The sequence below is a fragment of the Falco peregrinus genome, chromosome 3, assembly GCF_023634155.1.
Source record: "Falco peregrinus isolate bFalPer1 chromosome 3, bFalPer1.pri, whole genome shotgun sequence".
In the NCBI taxonomy this organism is placed as follows: Eukaryota; Metazoa; Chordata; class Aves; order Falconiformes; family Falconidae; genus Falco; species Falco peregrinus.
In genome coordinates, this window is record NC_073723.1 from 27,749,301 (window position 1) to 27,766,690 (window position 17,390).

Here is a 17,390-nt window from a genome sequence, read left to right on the forward strand (position 1 = left end):
TTTGCTGCTCTGTGTACTGCTCTGCTTTGATTTTTAAGGAGACAAAAGCATTCTCAAAACACCATTAAATGTTTCAATCAACAACACAGGTCAAAAGATACCACATGTAGCTGTACCAATGACACAACTACTTACTGCAGGTTTCAGAGGGAAAAGGCAGCTCTTGGACACTTTTGCACATTGTGACAAGACTGAGAGTTAAGGAGATCTGCTTTCAATGTATTCAAACTCAACCTGTTCCACCTCCAGTGTTACAGCTCTTACCTTTTGCACATTCTCTCACACAGGTAACCCACAAGGTAGTACTTGATTCATTGCTGAATCAAAGTGTCTCAGCCTGAAGAACTGCAGCTTTTCAGGGTCTGTATGCTCCAAAGGCATTTCAGCTGCATCTAGACTATCCAAATCAACTGAGCGCAGGCTTAACTCTTCTTTTCCACAGCTCAGTTTGTCTTGATCTTGCTAACAGGTTAGAAGATCACCAAGTAGCATGCTAGTATGCTGATATTGCTAGTATCTTACACCAAACACAGAGAATTACGCTCATACCTAAGTATCTTACACCAAACACAGAGAATTATGCTCATACCTAAAACCTGAATTGTGGTTGATTAGCAGGGAATGCAGCATTACATACAGCTGATGATATAGGAAGTTTCAGTCTTATCATCAATATGAATCATTAAGGGGGGAGTTGGCAAGTCCTCTTTGGTGTGCTGTATTAATCTGTATTTGATATTCTCTTCTACATTTGGCTAAATAATCTTGTCACCAGTTCTGCAAAAATTTGAGTTTTTATCTGGTGGTTTACCTCTTTTACCCCAACTTTGTTACTTGTTGCTCTAATGTGTTACATTCCTAATTACTACATTACTGACTATTACTAATTGCTGTATTATATAACTGGATTTCTCTGCCTTTTTGTAGGTCATTATTTTCTCCTAATAAAACAAATAAAATAAGCCTTATGATACTTTGAGGTTTAAATGTGTGTCAGCTAGTTGCCAGTCTCTGCTTCACCTTTGTTCCTAAAGAAAACAAGCATTTTTCACTATTCTAACTCCTACATAAATCCAGTCCCCTTTACTTTGGCATTCGATGTTTTAAGTTACTCAAGCCCTTTTCTGGTGGTTAGTATGGCCTGAGTTGATGGAGTTCTCTAATTCTTTCTTGATTCTACATTCATTTCACATTGATTGAAAACACTTCTAGGGCTCTGCATACAAGAAGTACCTTTTGTCTCTTTTCTCAGTAGAATAAAGCTTTTCAACTCTCCCCAGTCCATCCACTGGGCACATTCCAGTCATGGGGCAAGGAGAGAGGAATGGCATGATTCCTCGCATCTTTTATCCTTCGCAGGGATTCCTGAATCTGAGCAGTGGTGAGCATGGCCAGGGGCAGGAGTTACTCACCAAGCATAGCACTATCAATTTGTTTGCCAGAGGAGCTAATTGCAGCAGCACCAAGCATGAAACAAGGCAGAGAGCTCTAGAGAGGTTGTATGAGGTAGTATGGGAACTGAACTCCAACAGTTCAACCAAATGCAAACAAAATGAACCCAGCAGGCTGCTCGCTCAGCTTCTCTGGGCTCCCACCTCAGCCCCTTCCTCCTCACAATGCATCTTGCTTAAGCACTTAAGAACTGAAACACTTAGTTTTTATGCAAAATTCTAAACCAGTCCTATAAAGATTCTTGAAGAAAATTATGTAAACCAGAGCAGTGTTGCAGACCCACTGTATGGTAAATTGCTGTTTCCCCCCTGGTGGAACACTCGTGCTACTGTGCTGCTTTCCTGCATTACCAAAACTCAGGGTTTCCTGCACGTCAACATCTACCAGCACTGCAATTCAGACTTTAGTACAAGTTTACTAGTACTCAATATTCAGAAATAATTGTTCCAATACCAGAAATACTTCTATCTAATGCCCACACAGTTTTTCCTCTCATGTCTCCTTAGATGTAAATATGAAAACCAAATATATTGCTTGCTTTCCTTGTATCTGTGCTGAAATCATACTTCAGCAACTTCTGCACTTAAGGAAATAACTCTACTACACAATATAGTACCTTCCAAGCTCATGTATACAAAATAGTATGGAATACTTAGTTTTCAAAAAATAATGAGGCATGTATACGAATAATAAAAATACAATCTGGAACTTTAACAATCATGAGAAAAAATCTAAGGGAAAATCAATTTTATATTTCAGCAGCTTCTAAGAATACAGATGTCGGGAAGTAAACTTTGCCACAAGCTTCTTAATGTATGACTATGTACCATAGAATTGTATGTACTTTCCTCTAAAGCTTCTTGTGCTGACTTCCAGAAGTAGAACAAAACATACCCAGAGGTATAATGCTTGATGTCTATTTTCATATTTTAAAATTTAATGTAACTTTTACTGTTATAAATTTTGCTTTCTCAGCAAGGAAGGATATTTTTTCTTAACTTAAAGTAATCATGAGAGACATACAGTTGCTGTTGACTTCCATTTAAAGAAAGAAATAGAACAGAAAGGTAAAAGAAAATTCCATGTGCTACTTTTCCTGAATGTCACTTAGTGCCTACTCAATGACATTTTTCTCAGGCATGTTATGCTTGACTGCCTGCTTGTGCTAGCTGACAGGTTTAAAAAAATCAGTCATCATGTACCACACAGAACATATTTCAGTCAGCACTTGAAAGATGTGTTTCAGTTCATGATTCCAGAATATTTTTTTGTAGAAACCAGGTAGATAAATTGTACTTACTCATTTTCTGTCTCTAGATAATATAAGCACTTAATTAAGGGGAATTGAACCAGTGGTAGTAAAAAAGTGAAGATGGAACTCTCATATGGTTTATGAGAGTTACGGTTCTTATATGGCTTTGACATTACACCATTTTAAGTGTCATTTTAAGACTGCATTTCGAATTAATACATATGTGAATATTCGTTGCCTAGTTCCACAAGTTCATTGATGGAATAAATAACTCATTTTCAAATACTGCAACTACACTTTGGCAGAAGAGTAAATTAACTGTTTATTTCTGGAGAAAATTTGTTCGATGTGTGCAATAAATAAATCACCATATTCATAAAATAATTCCATTTATAGTTTTCCTCTTTAATACATTCCAATAATACTGAAGGTAAAGTTTTAATAAAAAAGATAAAAGATGTAGAGTGAGGCCCAATAATATGGTGTAGGTGAAATGGAAAAACAAGGGTAGGAAATGTTTCCTTGTGTAGTTATATTCTATCCAGCTCCTTCACATGAGAGCCCATTTATTCTCTTTACTCCATACCAGTCCTAACTTCTGACTCAAATTTCAGTCAAGCGTTGAGGGAGCAGGAAAGTTAGCAGAATAAGTCTGGTTATACATACAATACATAAAGTAATATTTTTGTGGTACATACAATCATAACACTTACGAGGAGGTCTGCTCACAGTATTACGCTCATCTCTAAAAGGTAACACCTTTCAAAGCCAACAATGACACATGCGAGTATAATTTTGCCATCGGTGTCAACATAAAAGAAGCATCTAAACATGACAATACACCAAATCCCTCCTACACGTTAATAAAAATTCCTATGCCTTCTGTGGTAAACCCTACATTTGTAAAATACCCAAATAATCATGCAGCACTTCTACAGAGTTTTTAAAATATTTTAAGCCATTTTCACTGTTTTCTTTTTGCTTTGTCCGTTCTAACTATTTTCATTAATAGGGTTTTTCATTTTGTCATGGGCTTCACTAAAGTTCTTCCTGTTTTCCCACATTGAAATGTACATTCATCTACATTATCTGCAAAACTGAAAATACTTTGAAAATCTGATGATTTCTTTGTCTTTGAATATTAATGGCTCAGTTTAGAGTAACTTTGCCAGTCCTTGCAGCAAGGAACTACATCCTGGAAGCAGAAGACTAAAACAGACTTCTCTTCCTCAGCCAGCTTTTATAGGTCAGAAGTCTCGTGTTTTCCACTTGCAGTCTGACCTCAATTAATGAAGTCTTTTAGAGGACACTGAATTATTTTTGTATAATAGAAGTTTAAATTGAAAATACCTTGATTATTTTAATTAACACACTGTACATGACATGACCCTGTTCCATATAGCAGGAAATTCTGGATAGTAGATTTGGGGCTATACTACTACATAACGAATCAGATCTTTGGCAAATTGCCACAGCTGGGATAGAAGCTTTTGTTCATGTACAAAATACCTTTCCAAGAAACTGCCACTATTAAACTAAGTAACACTACATCTTCCAGTTTTCAATAGATCAAGATAACCCTGTGTTCAACTATATGAAAGCCATGAACAGGTTTCAATACCTGTCATTCCATCTGTCACTCAAAAAACCTCTTTTTTCCTTCTTTCTGAGTTTTTAAGTCATGTCCCTATTGTTCATTCCAATGGATAATTACACTGCCACTTTTATTTTCTTTAACTTACCCTCCTTAAATTTTAATAATCAAGACAACTCTGTTAAGGGATTTTGCTGCATGTTTCCAATAATCTTGTTATAGACACAGAAGAAACTTTTACTGAAGAAACAACCTCCCACTCATCTATCACTTTCTGAAAGGATATTGGCTATTTCAGTTTAGCATATGTTGTTGCTTTTCAAAACAAAACTCCCTTGCCTTAGAATGATAATCTTGTTCCAGCCTGGAATCTGATCCTGCTACCTGTTTGTACTTGCTCATTTTCATTTGGCGATTCCTCTCTTCTACATCCATTGCACCTGTTAAGTTAAAAGAAAATAAATAAATAAATACACAAGCAGTCAATTCAAATTTTAAAGTTATGCTCATGTAAGTTTTAACAAAAAGAGATGAAAACTGATTTACTTAAATTACGGTATATATAATTTTATTTTCTGAATTACAATTGTGCAGCAAATGGAAAAGTTGTAAGAGGAGGAAAATAGTAGATAAGTATTTCAGCAGAATCTTAAAAACTGTTGTCCTATCTACACAATTCAAATGAAACTAACTTTGTGGAATAAATGAATGTAAATGAAGCACAATGTTTCCACAGAACAGAATTTTACTATTTCCAAAAGAGTCAAGAGAAACTAGTCTTTCATTTTAAAAAAGGAATGCAAAGACAACGTGCTTATGTTGGGTGGAGATCCTGGTTCAGCACTTGTTATAGTGTGGTATGCCAAATTACTAATGAAGTAACAGCCACAGGCTAGCAGACCTTCCGTTTACCATTTGAGCATATTCTTAGTATGCTCAAAACAATTTAAAGATATCTAAAGGAATGTTAAAGAGCCACCCAGTGGCATCAGCTTATTACATTCAAATGACACGCAACTTCAAGAATGATTTCAGGATTCATTACTCTTGGAGCAAATACTTGATTAGTCTCCGTTAGGGATGGGTTCTTACTTATGACTCGGGCAGCAGCTGGTTTCAACCAACTGGTACTGTAACACTACAATTTACTATGTAAAATCATAAGGAATTAAGTGCCAAAGCTGAGGTGGAAAGGTGAGAAACAGAAAAATGAGAGGAAGACAACAGCCCATAATGTTAGAAAAAGATTTGCAAACAAAATATAGTTTATCGTTATACACACACAGGCTTGATTCTCTTCCACTTTACATGGTACAAATCAATTCATTAGCCACAGAATGCTAAAAAGTATTCCTTTTGACTGACATTTGTCATAAACTTTCCATAATTCTAACACAAAAGCTGTCTAGGATTAAAATTTCAGAATCCCACTAGTCATAAACGGAAGTTTCTGAACATCCTATGTATTGAATAAGCTGGACTTTGTTTATGGAACTGAGATGGGAATATTAGTGTACATATAAACCTGATTTAAACTCCAAATCTCAGTTTTAAGTCATAATCTAACAGTAAAGTAGGACTTTGCACAGGGCCTCTGAGCTTTGTATTTTTTATTTTTTTTTTACAACAGTAATGGCAGTAGCAAATACTATCAGACCTGTCAGCTAAATCTTGTAGCACTTCACAGGAAATCTGGAAGGGAGTGAAAGGGAGTGCAATAAGGCTAAACTGTACTGTTAGCTATAAACCCTCTGGCTTCTGCTTTTTGTGTTCAAACTCTCCGTATTTACTGCCTGCAAACAACATGACTGAAAAGATTTCATCAAAACTTTTAAGAGAAATGAAAACCAAGAAAAATGAATAAAAGAGGAAAAAAACGTGTTTCATAGGGAGAAACAAAATGAGAAAGACAGCAGCAGATGAAAATTCCTGAAATAAAATACAGCTACTTTTTCCTATCACAATTTTCCTCAACCATTATAGGTCCCATAGCAATATTTGCCACTTTCTTATTAAGATGCAGTGATTTTTAAGGATCTAGTTTTAAAAGCTCTAAAGATATATTCTATTAAAAACAGAAACTTTAAACTGGAAAATGATATTTTTTTCTTTTTCAATGACAGCAGTAACACATAAGTGGTTTTGAAGGAAAATAACTTTTGCTCAAAGAAAGAAATCACCCTTTGCTGAAATCACAACACTCTGCAAATCTGCCTGTCATTCTTCAGTAATGTAACAAAGGAATATTTTTCACCAGTAGGTAAACTTTGTCAATTTTTCTTATGAAGTTTTCTTATGAAATCATCACGTGTTCTTTGTCACCAGACATTCTGCAAAATTTCAGGAAATTACAAGTACTGATGAAATAATACCTCTCGAGCACAAATTAGAAATTTCACAATTACTTGTGAAAATATTCATTCTTATCTATGATCAGGTGGTAAAGTGAAAGTTAGGTTTCTACAAATCCAATTTCCGACGATCTGCAAAACCAAGCATTCTGAAATTTGCCATTGAAAATGGGACACATAACCCCTTGGTGTAAATCCTCTGTAGCAAATTAAACAAAACTGGTGGCTCATTTTAGTCTCAAGAGAAAACGAAGATGGCAAAATTTAGGAAAAAAAATTCAATTCCCATAAAAATTAATTTAAAGAAAATCGAATTTGCTATGTATTTTTGAAACTGCCTTTAACAAGTGAGTGAATTCCGTTATATGCAAAAAGAGGGAACCCTGAGGGTGGTGTAAAGTTCATAACGCAGAAGATCAGCTTTGATTCTACCCTGCATGGAACTGACATGCAGAAAGAGTGTGCAGGGTTACTGGCTGCTGCAGGCTAATATTGACGTAACTTAAGCCAGATGCAGCCGTGATCGGGATGAGAATAGGAAGGTTGGGAGAGTGCCACGGCACTTCCCGTTCATGTGGTCCAGCATGCACAAGTGTCACGCCAAGTGGTGGAAGTGCAGGGCTACCATCATCTCCACTGCTGCTGGCAAATCTGTACTTCGCTGAAACCTGTCTGGGAGTTCAGCGGGAGCAGAAAGCACTTCCAGGGAGCTCATTAACTGTCCAGGTGCACTAGGAAGCTCCAGCTCCTAACATGATTTTGGTAACCAAGGCTGAACATCAGTCCTATACTAAGGACCCCCCTGTAATCAGGAGGTGTATTGGAGTGTGAGTAGGCAAATCAGAAGTAACCTGGATCTAGCTATTATCAAGAGTGGTGAAGATGAAGAGGTATAAGCTTTCACACTGGTAGCACAAGGCTGACTGAGCACTTGTGTTATTCAGGTCCTTAGCCAGAGCCCAGCACCACACATTTTCAAGACCACAGAGACTGGTACTAGAAAAATTAAAGATACTTCTGACATACTTTCATGCATTGCCACGTTGTACACGTGTATGCAACCAAATTCTGGCCAGGCGAAAGCGAGTTCATGTGTACCCTTCTGCCTTAACACCCTTCCAGAATTTTTGCTTCTAGACAGCAGCTGTCTGTGCCTCCAACTGAAATGTCCAGTGAGACACCCAAACTTCAGCCATAGGAATACAAAAAAATTAAGAAAGACTGATGGAAGGACAAAGCCTTGTTTTGCTCATCAAACATAACTGGGATCATTACACTGTAGGCAACACCTTGGAGTTCTGCTTATCTTGAACAATTATCCAAAATTAAAAAGCCCGTGGCCTGAACGTGGCTCAGAGGAGTTTTCATCAGCACAAGGAAATTCCCAGCTGACGAACAGTTAGTGCTGATTTAATACCAGCCATTCTCCATATTTTCAGAAGAGAGTGTGCTGAAGGAAATCAGCACAACTACAGTGCGCAGTCCTGAAATGCCAGCATAAGGTGCCCAAGTGCTGTGCACAGCAACCTTGCAACCTGCCCTTGGATCTGCAAGGACTGCATGGAGACACTAATCTGTGCGAGGGCTTAGCACTTTAGTGCCTAAGTATCTTAAGCCTTAGGCTGCACAAATTGGAGTTTAACCTTTGTTTTTATCTATGCAAATGTAAGCAGCACATAAGGAGGTATAAGTAAAAGTTTAACTACAGGATATTCTGTAACAGAAGATAAGGAAACATCTCAAGACACAGACAAAAAGGGTGACTGGAGGCTGCAGGAGCAAATCAGGAAGAGACCCCAGACACTTCACACAGGATTAGATGAGCAGAAGTGCCATTAGGAAATCAAACAACCTATAAAGACTATAAAGGTCAGTAACAATTGACAGGTGGAGCCCCTCTTCAGAGGCACCCAGCTCGAGCTGTAACTACTGTTGCATACTAAACACAGTAAAAGAAGGAACTCAGATTCTTTTATTAAAGCAGAATTTAGGGACAAGCCCTGTTGAGGTGGCACCTGCGTAATTCCTGCGATGGTCTAGGTGGCAGCTGTATAATTCCTTCAACACGACTCAGGACAGGCACTGGAATCACAGCTCCAGCTTTGAAGGCAAACCATTATCTTCATGTTTTGACTTGAAATAAGATAAGCTTCAGCTGCTTCACCATTAAAGTTTTCCTCATAACTGAAAACTAAATGTTTGTTTCATCCTAAAAATGTTAAGGGGCTGTAATCAGTGGTGTAGTTAATATCTAACTTTTCCTGACCTCAAGTGCTGATAGAGTCACATTTTCACAAAGAGATAAGCAATCATTTAATTCAGCCTGGAGCTAACAACTATTATTTGCTCTTTAGGTCAAATATTGGTTGTTCTTAAGGGTAAGAGTCTGGTCCACACCAGAGACAAAAAGGACATCAAAATGGCCTTATCACCCAGCTCAGCCTAAGGCAGACCTATCTATTTAAAAAACACAAATAAGAACAACTGGCATCTGTGTTCTTTCTCTCATTGCCTTCTCCAGTGGGAATTACTAAACTGTTCTAGCTACTATAGATACTGGTGATGATGATGTGTTTGGAGAAGGAGTTTGCTGTACAGCGAGGCTTCTGAGGCACAGAGACTAAAAGGGAAATCTGGGGTATGGAAGTAGAGTGGAATTTCTCTTAAAATATTAGGACAGATTTAGTTTTGGATAGGCATGGACAAGAGGGATACAAAATCTGGGAGGCACAGCAGCTCAGGCATTGGGGGGAAACTAGTAATGAGGGAACTACAGAAACATTGAGATTTTGGAAGTCAGAAACCTGTAACAGAGAGGAAAAAGGCAGTATGCAGGTGAGCACACTGTGCCTGGAGTGGGGAAGACAGAACAGAATTCTTGAGGTGTATGAGAGCCTTCCTTAGCTGATGCCGGTCTCTTCTCATTTCTCACCCTAATATGACTCCTTCAAAAAAAGCAAGGGAAATACATTTGGGAAAGCCTTTTCTTAGTTTCCATTTCCTAGTGTCTGTTTTGAAATCCCCAAAATGCATCAAAACTGTGATCCAAGTCCCTGGTACACATTTGCTTAAACATAATAGATCAAGGAATTTAAAGGTCAAAAACATGAAAAAATTTTGAATAAGTCACCCTACCTGTATCCCCATTCTCTGGATCTGCTTTCTTTTCTTCTATAAACAAATGAAAGTAATATGTAAAACAAAAAGGGGAGGAGAGAGAAAATGCAGAAATAATAATAAAAGTAATATAAATCATGCATTAAAAATGAAAAGTGAAGAAAAACCACCAAATTAATTTAATTTGATGAGTTTAGTCAACCAACCAAGTATGGTGCCCTACATCCAGAGGCATATTCACTGCATGCTCGTGTATACATTTGTGCACTCTTATTGAAGACTTATTGGAGGGAACTCAGGGGTATTTTGTGCACTTCCAGAATCATGAACACGCTCAACACAAAAGAGAGCAAGGCAGGTGTCAGACATAGTTACTTTACAGTTTCCTTCAATAGGATGACACAAAAATAAAAGTAAAAAATTTACTTGTGCTGTATGTTTTATGCAGTGCACACACAATATGCAGTCTACTGGTTTAAGCATAAAAATTGAATGTGTCAGAATGGTTTTCAGTAATTATTTTAAATCTTCAGTGGTTTAATCAATTCTCATAGCTTCTACAGGTTAAAAGGTTTAATAATGATATTACTGTAGCTTGTCTTAGAGTTAAAAAATGATGAAGAACAAAAGACATTAACAGCAATACTCAGATCATAGTTCATGCACTTAAATCCAGCTAACTGATGCCAACAAATATTCTGAATGCATATCAAAGGTTGTAAATGGCTCAGGGCATTCCTCTATTACAAAGAAATGAAAATACATTGGATCCCTATCAAATACTTTGGCAGGCCATAAATACTGCACTCTGAAATCCAAGTTTGGTAATTAATGCAAAAGAATTTTAAGTCAAATGAAATTTACTTTAATTAGAAATCCATTAACTTTTAAATAGACTCTCTGTTTCTTTTTCTTACTGTAAGCCAAAATGATATTAAATTCAATTAAAACAATCCCATGAATATGGAGCAACAACCCCCAAGCTACAAACCAAAAATAGCACGCATTTTTAGAATTAAATATTTTTCCAGAATTATTGGTTATTGAGGGTTGCTCATGAAATTGTGATCTACTTTATAGTACACAGAAAGAAGAGGGAAACAGCTGTTATTTTTTAAGGAAATACCATTTTGTAGTTGGGTATCAAAGCAGAGGATAAAGTCATACTTAAGAAGAAATCATACTGGAGCAAAGTAGATGTGTAAGAAAGAAAAATATGCTCCTGCAGAGAGCATAAATAATGTGTCACACTTTGATAAGATCTGGCATCCCATCCTGTGTGGGATCAAGGCTGCTCTTCTGCTGGCAATTCCTAGTGGAACTTAGGCAAATTAATGGGAAACAGATATGGCAAGTCATAAGCCTACACTTTTGTAAACCAGTGGGTACCAAAATGAAACCTCTCCCATTCCCTGGCCTCTCCTGCCCCATATTGTGCACAGTTTATAAATAAGGCCTTTTGAATTCTTCTGGTTTGGCATTTGGGTAGCCTGGCCTATATTGTCTGTGTGGGTTGTGGATACTGCTAGGAAAACAGCAGAAATAGAGATAGTTGTGTTTTCTTTTCAAGCTTTCAGTTATATTTTTTTTAAAACTGCTATCACCATTATAAACACTACAAATACCACACTGTCTTCTACTGCCTCATTACTCTCTAAAGCAGAAAGAGATTTGATAACAATACCACTGATTCAATATAATGCAAAATAGATGAAAATGAAGTCAGTTTTTAAAATACGCTTGAGTTTGAGCTCAGATAGAATGATGACATTCCTAAATTATTTCATACCCATGGTGAAAAGAAATCTTTACTTTGCCTGAAATATCTTCTTAATACAGAAATCTAATACTATACGGTAATTCCTTTTTTAAAATGCCTAGAAGTCCATTCATTGACATGTCTGTTGTCTTTCCCCTATGAGTCTTTAAATAAAGACATTGTCAAAATAAGGGAAAATTGAAACCTGCCCGACTTTCACTTGTTCTTGCTCCATGTTTAAAAATGATATAGAAAAATATTTCCAAATTGACTTCTAGAAAATAGTACCATAGTATTAGCAAGCATTAATTCTATTAGGTTCTTGAATTTTAAAAGTGTAACTGAAGTGCTGTGACATTTATTATAAAATTCTACAATAAATAAATTCTCTAGATTTTTCCAATCAAGGTCAGCATAGTGGGTCCTACTCTCCAAACTGAGGTTTCAATTGCATTGTAAAGAACTGTCTGAAGGAGTATTAGAAAGAACAGAAGACTGAATTGAGTAAGATCTCACTTTGGTGGGAAGCAGCAGAACTGAACAATATCAGTATTATCCACTGACCCCATAAAACAATGCTAACTTCTCAACAGAAAAGATTGTCACAGCAGCTATGGGCCTAGTCATCACCTCTTAAAAGAATTCAGAGCAGGTTCGGAATGTTGATGCTAAAGTAATTAATGCTTTTGGTTCCCCCAGTTATTAGTTGCTCAAACTGAAAAAGCTATAAAGAGACCTAGTATCTTGAAAATGCTGAAAATCAATAAATCACTTTAAGATTATTTTAAAATGTTTCAAACTGAATAATACAAAATTACAAAGGCACCAGTCATGCCTAAAAATCTTTGTCTATTTCTATTTAAATGATTTCTTCAATATCATCACATTAGTCAATATTTTTCTACATCCCTTGAATTAACCTTGGTTTACAAAGTGAAAAGCATATACTGTATCCTGTGGCATAATTATCTCAATTTAAGAACTATATTTTTTCAGAATTAAACAATTTGGAGAAAAACATGAATGCTTTCATGAAGGAGACATTTCTGTACATTACAGAAAATAGCAATACGTTTTCAGCTTAATCAGAATATAGGGATATTGAAGTTCATTGATGAAATACAGAGATGAACTATCGGGATAGAGTGATTGAAATGGTGAGAGATCCTCTCTCAAGACTTCTTCCACCATGATAGCTGACGTTGCTATTATAATGACCACTGACATTTCATAAAATATTAGACAAAGCCACATCCCCTTGGTCTCGAAATGGTCTATCTAACAAGTACTAATATATATAATGGGTATCTAACAATCTGACTGTATCTGGAAGATATGTATCTGCCACAAACTGGAGGTTAGAGCCAGACCTAATTAGAGTTAGGTTGTCTCTTGAACTGTCTCCCCTGCAATGATTTTTAGCTGTCCAGGGGCAAGTTCAACAGGTTGGTACATGATAGTTCTTTCATCTGGGATCCAGAACAAAAAGATTTGCATCAGCTCAGGCTGGGGCCTAAAATAAACCTAGACTTCCTTGCTTTGAACGAAAGAAGTTGCAGTCTCTAATGCTGGAGGATATACATCTTACTACAACAGGCAGACGTGGAACCCCTGTTTGTCTCTGAATTTAGGTATAGGACAGGAAAATGACATAAAATAATTTATGCTTCTATTTTTCATATTTGCAAACACTGAAAATTAGCAATATGACTAGCAATTGTATTTATGGAGTGGATAAATTAGCTTCTTAAGGACTTTATTGAAAATTGAGCCTGGTTTTTCAAAGTAGTGCAAATGATTAAATAACATTTGATTTTAAAAATCAAATGTATACATAGGACCCTAACTTTTGGTAAGTACTTTTAAAAATGCTAGCCAAATTTCTTACTAGAGATTTCTCTTGAAATGCTATTTATTAGAATACAGGAAAATAAATTTTACACTGAAAAATAACCAAAAACTTGAAACAAAAATCTTATCAAAACAGGCAAAGGAAACAAGATTGTCTCCTAAAAGCAAAATCTAAAAGTTATGTGCTTTGATCAAAACTTGTCAGTTAAAGGTTTTGCATTCAAAGGATTACATTTCCTCCTATTTCCAGAGCCATTCAATTCCAATTCCACTTTTAAGAAATTAGCTCTTAATTTTGCCATTCTGGCTGTCTACAGTGTAAAACATATAACTGCCTAACTGCTACAGGTCTAGCACAATATCGGATGATGTGTGATATAAAAGGTTGTTGAACTTTGCTTCAGGGCTCTATGTCCAATGTGTGGCAAACATTAAAAAGTTATCGTTGCAGCAAACAAAGCCTTTCCAAGAAGTCTGTGATCCACATCACAGTCTGAAAAGAATATGGCTGACACCTTCAGAAATGTGGAACAAGAAAACAAATTAAAGGTTGTTTAAGTGTTTTTGTATTGTTTAAATGAGATTGAAGCATTAATAACTGCCCTTAAAAGGGAATGCTAAACTGAAGACAATTCCAGTTAGCCAGCATCCTAGTGGGGGAGCATGCCTTTGCATTCCTGTTTTCTATTTGAGAATTGCTTGATGGTTTTCTTGGGGCTTTTTTTCTTCTTGGCTTCAAGCTTGACACACTAAACAAAGACTAAAACCCAGAGGACATTTCTCGCCAATTAAACAATTTTTTATCACAATGCTTAAACCATGTTAACAATGTTACTTTGGATTATTTGCAGAATACATGGCACTGCTTAGTAAAAGAATTTAATAAGATGGTGTGGTGATCTAAGCTAGAAAGTTAAGGAATCTCTAGAATCACAGGTTCATAAATTGACAGGGTCAGCCCAGGTCTTCATCACTAGGGACAGACGAGTGCAGCTGGTAAAGGACAGAGGCCTTTTGAAGCAAGGTGGGAATATTTCACACATTTATTGAAGTAATCATTAGGATTATGACCAGCTTTTATTTTATGGTGTTTGGATTCTTTTCCAAAGTGATTTTTGCCAGGTACTCTGTGATGTTTGTCCATGCTGCCTCATACAAAGGTGTACATACATTTTGGGGGGTCTTTGAAAAATACTGAGCACTCACATGGAAAAAAGGAAGAAAGAAAGAAGCAGGAAGACAAGTATTAGACGAAACGCCCCATTTCACTTCTCCAAAGAATTCTGGCACATCCTCCCTGTATGAATGATATGCAGTAGAACTTGGAAAGGCAAAAGAAAAATATCTGAGGGATCAATTGGCCCTTACATTGTGTACTCATAAAAACCCATTCAGATCAGCCATGCTATAAACTCTGCTTTGTTTTCTGAAAGCCTGAGCAGTCTTATTGTTAAGTTCTCCAACATCCTGTTTCCCCAAGCATGCAGGATCCTCAGTGTTCCCACCACTGATATACTCCACAGTATAAGAACAGAATAGTTCACATTCTGCTATAGCCACTTGAAAACATAGGCACAACCATTTGAGGATAACTATGGCTCTGTTTCCAGAAAAGCGAACAGCTATTAATAGAGATTCTTTAGCAATCCTAAGAATGCAAGACATCTTTGTCAGCATCTCAGTAATGAGAAATATGGTCAGAGATGTAACCAAAGCACACAAAACCAACAGTGGTGTACGCACCTGCGTGTAAGACTCAGGAGAACTACACATTCAACTAGCAACCTTTACTGATAAAAAAAATACATGTAATGCTATTGTGTCTTTTGGGCAAATATACTCTGATTTTTTAATTATATAATCCAATATTTTTACTATTTTTCATTCAGCAGACTGAAGATCAGCCTTTATTTATGTGGTTCAGTACAGATGGTTACTTTGGGCACTGTTTTTTGAGGCCTTTGGTTTCTGGTTTTAATTCTAATCAGAATTAAAAATAAGGACAAAGAGCCTCACAACCATCCAATATGATACATCTATTAGCATGCTAAGTACAATTAAACTGAATTTGGAGTTTACCTATCCCTTTGGTTCTTGTTGACCAAATACAGATTTAGACTCTTTAAATGTCTCAGTCACAGTCTAAGGCATCAGATTTTAAACACGCCTGTCTAAATTTCACAGAAGCCTTCAGAAATGCACAAGTCATTTAACCATATTTCTCCTAAAATGTTGCACATTCCATCCAGAAATTTCTTTTCCACATAAGAAAGATGGAAACAAAACAAAGCAGCATCCTTTCTTTAAAGGGAAGTGTGTCACTGAATACTGACTATAAGAATAAATCAAATATAGAGGGGTGTCATGTTCTGCTTATAAAGGGTAAGTATATAACAGTAGATTCACTCTTGGAAGGCTTGAGAAACCTCATGATATGGTAAGATAAGAAGAAATCTAAATAATTGTGCTCCTTGTCTTCTATTGCAGTTGATCTCTTAAACTCTCTCAATCACATGAATTTTTTGCCCTTGTTTTCTCCAACGGTTTATTTGCCAGACCATTCTATTGTTTGGCCCTTCACTGTCCAGGGCTACAAACTCTTCCAATTTGGTCGCCCATCTTTAGTAGGGTTTTTTAGGTTTTGTAGGCTTCTCCCCCAGCAATCATGTTATCACAGAGAAAAATAATTAAAATATATATATTTATATAAACCACCAAAAAAACCCATATTTGAAAGTCCTTGTCTATTTGAATTTCATTCTCAAAGTTAGCGAAAACTCTAATCAATCCTTTGTTCTCTCAACATGAGAGTTTTGCTCCAGAAGTCACAGAAAAGAACTGGAACCTCTTTCCCTGCCTTTCACGGCCCTTCAGAAATGAAGCTGTTCCCACTACTCCATCTTCCACCTTCTGTCTGCCTCCTTAGAAAGCAGCAATGATTGGGCATCACTACTCCATCCCTTCTCATCCTGGAATAAAACTAGAATCAATTACCCAGCACTATTTCTGCTACATGTACACTGACTACCTTTAAACTGCCATGGATCAGCCTTTCCATAGTTTCAGTGATTTATTTTTGGGTATAGTTACTTGAGTCCGCTCACATCTAAGGCTAAATTAATTTTGCAAGGTTAAGAATTTTTTCTGTATCTCATACATTTGAAGACCACAGTAAGTAATACTTGCAATTGCAAGTAATCGTTGACACAATGGTAACTGGTTCGTCTGAACCATCTTACTGAAGGACAGAAAGACGTCTGCTTCATCACTAAGGCAGGGGCTTACTTCCATTGCTCATACTGAATACACAGGGAGGTGAACAGGCATATCTCTTCCAAAAAGTTTTCAAAATACTTAAATCCTATAAAATATATTAAATTATTTCCAAAATATGATTTTAGAAACAAATTGTGAAAACTCTGCATTGCAAAACTCATTCTTCACTCAAGGAAAAAAGGTTTAGTCATTAAGGATGCTATCAAGCTGTACTGCTGCCAGATAACAAAATTTACATACAAATATTATTGCTTGTTAGCTTTCTGAACTTGCATTTGTGCTTGAAATATACAGCATGAGCTTTGCAGGCACTCTTATAGGACTTTTCAATTAAAAAAAAGATGTAGGTATTTTTCAGAGAATAAAATTTTCTCATTTTTGCATTTAAAGATTATAATATCCAGAGAAATGAAATGCCAACATTTTTCTTTCCATACCATATTCACATGTTCAGATATTTCGTTTTCACAACACTTTTTGGTCTAATAACACGTAAAACCAATAGCTAATCCTTTAATTCATGTGAATGTTTGGTGGCATGGTAAATACTGTGAAAACCATTTCCTAAATGAAACCTGCAAATGGGTAATCCTACTTCCACACTTTTCAAAGCAAATTCTAAAACAATGGGAAAACATCTCCTAAAGGTATGCCTTTGAAACGTCACCCTTGCTTTTAGCTGTACACACAGGTGCTTAAATTGCTTTGTACTGAAATGTGCAAGCTATTTTCTCACTG

The 17,390-nt window shown here is 36.4% G+C and overlaps 1 protein-coding gene across 50 annotated transcripts in view; it reads right to left on the reverse strand.

The window, feature by feature from the left end:
* The window catches only part of RIMS2 (regulating synaptic membrane exocytosis 2), a 483,861-nt gene that overhangs the window by 91,656 nt on the left and 374,815 nt on the right, over positions 1–17,390 (reverse strand). For 34 of the 50 annotated variants that reach the window (XM_055800464.1, XM_055800455.1, XM_055800475.1 and 31 more), the window contains 2 exons: positions 9,785–9,820; positions 4,638–4,738 (listed from right to left, as the gene is read on the reverse strand). In XM_055800464.1, coding sequence (XP_055656439.1) covers positions 4,638–4,738; positions 9,785–9,820 — 137 coding nt within the window. The remainder of the gene's footprint in view (positions 1–4,637; positions 4,739–9,784; positions 9,821–17,390) is intronic. The other 16 variants (XM_055800472.1, XM_055800469.1, XM_055800448.1 and 13 more) reach the window with 5 other exon arrangements.